The 8,037-nt window shown below is 36.1% G+C and overlaps 1 protein-coding gene across 1 annotated transcript; it reads right to left on the minus strand.

Moving 5' to 3' along the window:
* Positions 1 to 948: 948 nt before the first annotated feature.
* LOC123545597 (uncharacterized) lies at positions 949 to 6,105 on the minus strand. The gene is made up of 4 exons (XM_053539919.1): positions 5,402 to 6,105; positions 3,040 to 5,016; positions 1,928 to 2,696; positions 949 to 1,280 (listed from the first exon to the last, which is right to left on the minus strand). The coding sequence occupies exon 2, from the start codon at positions 4,727 to 4,729 to the stop codon at positions 3,350 to 3,352; it is 1,380 nt and encodes a 459-aa protein (XP_053395894.1). The 5' UTR covers positions 4,730 to 5,016; positions 5,402 to 6,105; the 3' UTR covers positions 949 to 1,280; positions 1,928 to 2,696; positions 3,040 to 3,349.
* Between the last annotated feature and the right edge of the window lie 1,932 nt (positions 6,106 to 8,037).

Consider the following 8,037-nt stretch of genomic DNA (forward strand, 5'->3'; position numbering starts at 1 on the left):
AACTTTTACCGTGCCGTTTTTTATAAATTTTGTGTAATTTATGGTATTTCCTAAAGCTCAAGATTAGACAAATTTCAAAGTGGTGGCCTTTATCTAAAACGTTTTCAGAGAATTCATTATTCCATTATTTTTTATGAAAGAAACATCAAACTATTGGTAAACAATCATAACAATTAGAATAAAAACTGTCAATATCATTTTTTCTAGGGTGCCTCGAGTAAACGGATTTAATCAGGCAGAATTCAAACTCCAATATTGAAAAATTATGATCGAATCCTGCGGGTCTGTTTTGAATTTTGCTCACTTCATTCAATAATAACCTTGGGGCAGAAGTTAAACCTACCTACATTTCTTCCACAATATGTAATCTAAAGAATGAAAGCAAAATAGAGAACTTTTACCGCATGTAACTCAATATTTTTAAAGATATTTAACTCTACCCCTTCTGTTTTAGAGGTAAATTCACTTTGAACAGCAAGAAATCGCATATCATATTATTTTTTTCCTCTTTTGTACTATAAATCAATAACAAGTCTTGAAAGAAGTAAAAACTTACTAGAAAAAAAGGAAAATAAGAAAAAAAAATTTGGGTCCCAGTAGGGCTTGAACCTACGCCCCCCCTGAAAATTGCTGTCAAAGTAGGTTTATGGTAGGAATTAAATACTCTTCAAAAAGGAGGTACTCTATTATGGGCCTAATACCTTAACTGTGCAATTTGGTCATCATAAAGTTCATTCATCCTGCAATCCTTTAAATTTTGTAATGGGTTTGATGAGCTTTAAATACTGCATTCGTATACGCTTAGGCCAGAGTTTTTTTATTTTTTGTTACTCGGATTCTGGTCAGAAAAATGTTGGCAGGAGGAGGGAAAAAAATAAAATAAAATGGCAGTAAAACAACAGACGATAAGTGATCACTTCACATGTGTTGCCTGAAAGTATCTAAAAACACATTTAACCTGTAATACAAAGAAAATTACCATTCTGTGGTTAAATTTTTATTATCTATGAACATAGACTGATCATTTATTTCTAACGAAAACTATCAAAATCACTTTAAAATCACTTTCAGTCTAAGGGCATGTATAGTTTATTATGTATTAATTATTTCTTGGGTTTTTTTTGCATTCCTCGTAGATGGTTTGTAGCCTTTCGCTATACAAGAATGGCAGATTGGCCTAACAATACTGTAAGATGATTTCAGCTCCTGAATTTCGTCAGAGTTTTCCACCTCAGAATCGCCACAGTAAAAACAGACCTCGTCAAATACTTGGGTGACACCTGAAATATATGTACAAATTCAATATTGATTTAAAAATAAAACAACTGTAAATATAATGATTTGTTGTTTTGTTTTATTTCTCAACAACCACTTTTATTTCTCACCAGCAATCATCCTTACACATTAACTAACCCTTTTTGAAACACTCAGTAGTGACTAGCAAGTGACAACAGACTGAATAAACCACCTGACTGCCTGAGTACATTAATGAAAGTCTATAACAAGGGGACTGACTATTTATAAGAAACAGTTTTCAGCATATTGTACATATAGATAAAGTTACTTGTTTGATATTGGTTTAACACCATTTTTCAACAAAATCTCACTGTTCTCTGCATGTAAATGATATCTGCCCCACATAAATCAAACTTGGAGAATGAATGACTAGACACCAGTGCTGTGTTCAGGGAGAACATATCCTCACCTAGGAATTGAACTACAGATACAGTGCAACCTCTCAAGAGTAAACACCACAACTAAGGAAGACTTTATGTGTTTGTTGTGCAGAGGTATTTGGTCTTTTAGTGGATAATTTATTAAGAATTTCAACTACTAAAATGGGAAAGAAAAGAGCAGCTTTGTTGTAAGGTTTTTGCTCTTGAGAGGTGTTGCACACAGAGGTGATATTGCAGATATTAAATGATACCCGAATAATACTGTGTTTCTATTGGAGACTGATAGTTCAGCCCCTCTTTGACAACAATCTTGTCCTGATACGACCCTCCAGGAAAGAGGCAGGAACCACAGTAATACAACAACTCGTCCTGCACTGTACGTAAAGCTCTCTCCTCCACCGGTGTGAGACGACCTGCACTGTATGTCAACCTCCGCTTACCGCATTCTTGACAGATCACAAAACTTCTCACCTTTCCTGAAAAAAAATGACTTGATTTTGTAAACATAAAATTCAAGCTACAAGTTGGTTTGAAACTTATATACACATTTTAATTCAACAATTAACAAAAACTTCACAAACAAAATCTCTTAATATACCAAAAAAAAATATTGGAAAACCATAAAATGAGACTTTAAGTCATACATGGTCAATTCAAAAAAGTCATAGGTATGCATTATTCAAACCAGACTTCCACAAGAAAAGTTTCAATGCTGCCCAGAAGATTTTTTAAAAAAACTAAAGCTGTGGGAAAAGAGCACAACAGCTTAACTGCTACCAAAATAGATTTAAACTTTTTGTCCCTATCCGTAGCCACTGGCTTCTCCATGCGTGAAGGAATTTGTGAGTCGTCAGTATGTGTACCAAGGACATCGCAGAAGTTCTTGTGTTTTCCAGTGTTGGTGTCTATGACAGGATCTGGAAGAAACTGCAGCTTGGCAAATACCGCTGGTGGAAGACGTGGTTCATTGATTGAACAATACGGGCATTTATCTACACTCTCAGGGTTGCACTTCTTGATCTGAAAGATTTTTTTTCTATAAAAACAACAACTTGGTACAAAGAATTTTAAAAAGCATTTAGGAACAAAGTTTGAACTACATTTTTAACTTTATATGTAGTAAAATCTTGTTAAACCTCATATGCCTGACTACTATGTTCTTTTTACTGCAATTTTAATTTCAGATTTATGGTTGCATGTAATATCAATAGGGCTGTAAAATGATGGTCCTGTGAACAAGTTCTGCACATTTATTTAAAGCTTTTGAAAGAACTAGAGAGAATGAAAAAGCTTTCATCCCTACTGACACAAAATTATTAAGTTTAAACTGAAGATTTATTGAAAAATAATTAGTGTGTCCCACCTGAAAACTGTAATGGCGCACTCTACAGTGTCGCTCGTAGAAAGACTTCATAAGGGGACGCTCAACTTTCTTTGGTTTGTCAGGATTGATATCAGGATCAATAACTTTCAGCATCTCTTTTATGGTTACCATTTCATCATATGAGCAAGCATCATGGACACTGACAGAACCATGTTTTCTTTGCAGTCTGGAAAAGTTATCTTTAACAGCATTCAATGGAGTATCCATAGACTTTGTGAGTGCCTCCTTGAGAGTTGGACTTGCCCTTCTACGAAAAGTTTTCAGTGAATTAAGGGTTTTTATTTGCATTTCATGACCAGGTTCCATGCTTGCTCGTGACAGCCACATTTTGAAGACCTAAGTTGTGTAAGGACATTATTCTTTCAGCAGGATTATTATACGACTGGTTTGGAGCCGTTCTACAAGCTATAAACATGTCAAGATCTAATGAAATGAATTCTTCTATGGCTGCCATTTGAACTGACTGATAGGTTGTCCTATGGTCTGGACCGCCATCAGTATATCTCAAAAGAACTGGTTTGTTACAGTTAACGTCATCATCACTACATACTTCCCTAGTGATTTTTGTTGTTTCAGTAGCATGTCTAATTGGGCTGGAAGGTTGTAGAACCTTTTCTTTTAGAGTAATATGAACATCTCCATGATAAAACGTATCCCTAAAATGTTCCGGAATATCAACCAGCAGACAAACCGAGGGCACAATTCCACACAAATGATAATCATGATCAAGTGTCAACAAATTGTTTTCTCCAGCAACAAGGCTGCCATGGTGTTTTCGCTGGCAAGCCGAGGTAGGTCTATTTGGTTCTCTGATTGGAATGATTGCTTTATCATCCAGACACTGCATTATAGAATGGTCTCTCAACTCTACAGCATATTGCTTTAGGTATGTGAACTGTGTAAATGCATAACCAGAGTCAGGATGTTTGGCCCTAAGAAGTCTCTGTTGCACTGAATGCTTAACATTAAAATTGGCTGTGTAGTTCATTGCAGAATTTGAGTAAGGATTTCCAGGCATGAAGTTAAGACGAATCCATGACATTGACGGGGCAACTTTATCTGTTGGCAGTCTTTCCAGTGATTGATTTCGAAGATCTGCCACTGAGACAGCAAATGGCATGTAGGTAGTTTGAGACTGACGACGCTCATGCACTACACTTTTTTCATCTAAGTAAATTTCCAGCTCTTTCCAAAAGACATTGTACTTCGGATCCCTTACCTTACCGTTATTCTTCCTGAGGTCAACAGCAAGCTTTGGGTCATCAGAACCGAGAAGGAATTCACAAACATTGTTGTCCACACTCTCCTCATCTCTGTTTTCTGCAGCAAATGAGTGACCTGTAAGATACCTATACATGGATCGTAAAATGGCAGGCTTGTCTTTTGTAACTTTTGAATACAGTTCCATGAATTCTCTCCGCATTGCTCTTGTGGCAAATTTAGGAACAACATTTTTTATTTCAGTAAGCAGTCTGATATCTTCACTACTGGCTCTCTCTGAAACTGGGGGTTGCTTCCAGATAACTGTTAGATTACCCATGTGGTTTCCATGTGCATATGTAAATTTACCAAAGGCAAATTGGAGCTTAAGGTTACATAGCCATGTCCTCCTTTTCACAATGTCCTCTGGCTCGAAGTCAGTTAAATCAATTTGTTTATAGCTTACCATATGCTCTAACTCATTGACAACACTCTTATAGCATGGATCAATTTCTTGAGATGCCTCAATAATTTTAAAGACCTATTATCATTGAATGAACGTACAGGTGTGGTGGACAGGTGTGATGCTGCCACTCTTTTGTTCATGTTCTTTAGGTACCGCATGTATTTCAAGACAATATCATGAAATTTGTTAAGACTGGATCGAAATACGTCACATCTGTCCGCAAGGAAATACGGCAATGCCAAAACCTTCGCAAGTTTTTCTGAAACGGTCTCCAGCTCTGTATAAGTAACCTGAAACATAGCATAAGCAAGGGACCTGCATTTAAAATGTTCAGTAAATATCAAAAGTTTCATCAATTAATATTTATATTTAAAACTTGAAAATTACATTGCCATTATTTAATAATTATATAATAGTTCTTATTCTGTCAATTACCCACAAGCAGTCATTTTATGACCTTTATTATAGGGAAGGGGTACAGAGTACTAGCCATAAAATGTTGGATATAGAGAAACCCGGGTGCATCTCCCTGTCGTTTGTATGAAACTGATACCGAATTTTTCAAACGCCTTGTTTTTAATATATGATGTATTAAAGGTACTACTTTGTTGAAAGTAGTTTATAAAATATTTGTTTAATTTTTTTTACGTAAACATTGTTATCATTCCTACAAACCTGTGGCTCGCGTTTGTGCTGTTTCTTCCAGTCATTGTAACCATGGAAAGCATCAAACGGTTTTGGAATAGGCATTGATCGAAGTAAAAACTTTTCATGGAAAGGGTCTAACGTCCAAAGAACACTTGCCAGGTCGCTTACTATCCGCACCCCTGTGGTGTCCACCTGCTGGGATTTGAAACCAACTTTACATTCTTCAGACTTAGTGATCAGGTCATTATATAGCCTGTCCTTGGCTGTGTAAGGTTTCCTGAAATAATTTAAAAGGTAAAACAAATGCATACTAAAAACCAACTGTTAGAATCAGTCTTTTATATACATCCAACAGTTGATATTTTTTACACAAATCCTTGTAAAAATTGTCAGTCATTAGCTCTTGCCATATGAGTGGTCTACAGCTTGAACTCAAGTCTACAGCTTAGTGCCAGTCTATAGCTCTCAAACTTTCATTTCGGTTTAACATTTTAGGATAGTTTTATAGGAATACGACCATTTAACAGTAACATAGCCGGGCTAAATACAGTTTGGGAAGCTTTTCGAGTATTAATAAACTTAACTGTTTGCCTCGGTCATTACATCTTCGGCAAGTATTAAATCGAAGATTCAGTAGCAAACCATCCGTCTTTTTCAGCTGTCTGACTTGCTGGTTTTATTTTGTACATGAACATGCATATACTTTTTATTCACAAACATTTTAGACCAATCATCTTTATTTCATAGTTATTGATTTGTTGGGACAGTGACCTGAACCACTTGGCATGCTACGGCCACTCAATATAGTATATTTATTTGTGTTATATTTAATAGTCAAAAAATGGATGCTTTTGGGAAAACATTAGTAGGTCCCCAAAGGGGGTTCGTATGCGCTGGAATATAAAAAAAATACCTCCTATCGGGCAACTTGTCATAAGTCTTGGATAGTTTCATCAGCATATCAAAGGCTGAAACTGATGCATTTTGTTGGCAGGACTTTGTTCCTCCTTGCCCTTGGGTAACCTCAATGTATCTCATGCCCATGTCATATAAAACACCAAGAGGCATTTCGAATTCGCATTCGATATTTCCGTTGTTATTATTAACGTCCGGTACATCTTCAAATGTTTTTCTGGCAAATATTCCAGACACAGTAACCGTTTCTCGTGTTTCTTCATCTAAATTTCTCCAAACAAAGTTTTTTACACTTTCATCCTCTTGACCTTTGCAAAATTTATTTTTGTTTGTTGTACTCCCAATTTATCGTATCCCAAACCAGAGATTTCGCTTATCCATTGCGCACAATTTGTTGAAAATAATTTGCTAATTTTAACACATTGTTTGTGTACAGTAGACGCTTACTTTGGAGCGGAAATCGCGCCTATATGACACTGACGGCTAATGCGAAGACGAATATTAACGTTGTCGTCGTCAGAACTCTGCGAAACATTGATCGTCGCCCAAAAAAAGTTTTGAAAATTTTGAAATTTCAATTTTTTTTTTCGAAAATGACGGAAAATAGGGTCGGCGGGTCTGAGTAACGAAAAATCAAAGAACTCTGGCCTTATTATGTCTCCAACATGTAGTTGGGGAGACATTCGTGTGATCATTACCAAACCTAGCTATGCATATCGTCAGCATTGTCTGGTTTGATGATTTTCAGCGGAGTCAAGGCCCTTGATTCGACAAATTTCATGTTTTGGTCACTCCTTTATTATTATTGGGTGGATTTCCACCCAAACGTACATGAATGATCAGTGCTAAGTCTAGTTGTAGTTGTACATGTACATACATTATCCGGTTCAGTGATTTTCAGTGGAGCTTTTGCTCTTGATCTGTCGAATTTTTCCTTGTCCGGGCGACTGCTCAGATACCATCAGATGCACCATATTTAATAATTGCCAAGCCTAGTTGTGCACATTATAGGCATTTTTCAGCACAGTTAAGACCCTTGATTCATACAATTTTATGATGTTTAGGCCTCGTCTCATATATAATAGAACAGATTTACGTCGACTTCACAGGAGTTACCATTACCAAGCCGTGTTGTGTACATTGTTGGAATGTAATGGTTAAGTGGTTTTCCATGGTGTTATTTCCCTTAATTTGTGGCATTTTACTATTTCTGCGCGATGATGGGAGACATACGTTTTTCATTAATAAAACAATAGTTTTTATGTGTCTTGTGATGGCTGTAAAATGTCTCTTAGTACTTTGACACAATGTTGTTATATTTTCTTGTCCGTCGTGATCATGGAGTACATTCATGTTTACTATTTGTTAAGTATCCCACTTATGAATTCCACTTAAGCCGGTGCTAGGAGGTGTGAAGGGTGTTGCACATTTCATTACCTTCATGAACAATCAACTTCAATTAAACCAAGTCTGCTATTTTCATTGCTTGGCAGCGTTCTATGCTTAAATGATCTTTTCACAAATTCTATTAAGTTTTCTTCATCTGAAAGCTATTGATATTGATTACCAGTGTTTTTGACATCTTGAGGATACAATCTAGGTATTACTGAGATGTTGCTGTTGAGGTAACAGCTGATCAAGATTTATTAACTGATTAATTGCGTAGAAATACAGTAACTACAGAAGACTCTTGAATATCACCCAGTATAATCGGTTAGTATAAAACTGTAACTGTTTCCTGTAATACA

The sequence above is a fragment of the Mercenaria mercenaria genome, chromosome 3 (assembly GCF_021730395.1).
Source record: "Mercenaria mercenaria strain notata chromosome 3, MADL_Memer_1, whole genome shotgun sequence".
NCBI classification, from domain to species: Eukaryota; Metazoa; Mollusca; class Bivalvia; order Venerida; family Veneridae; genus Mercenaria; species Mercenaria mercenaria.

Coding starts and splice junctions, on each gene's coding strand:
- LOC123545597 (XM_053539919.1), bottom strand. CDS start 4,729: ATGGTAAGCTATAAACAAATTGATTTAACTGACTTCGAGCCAGAGGAC.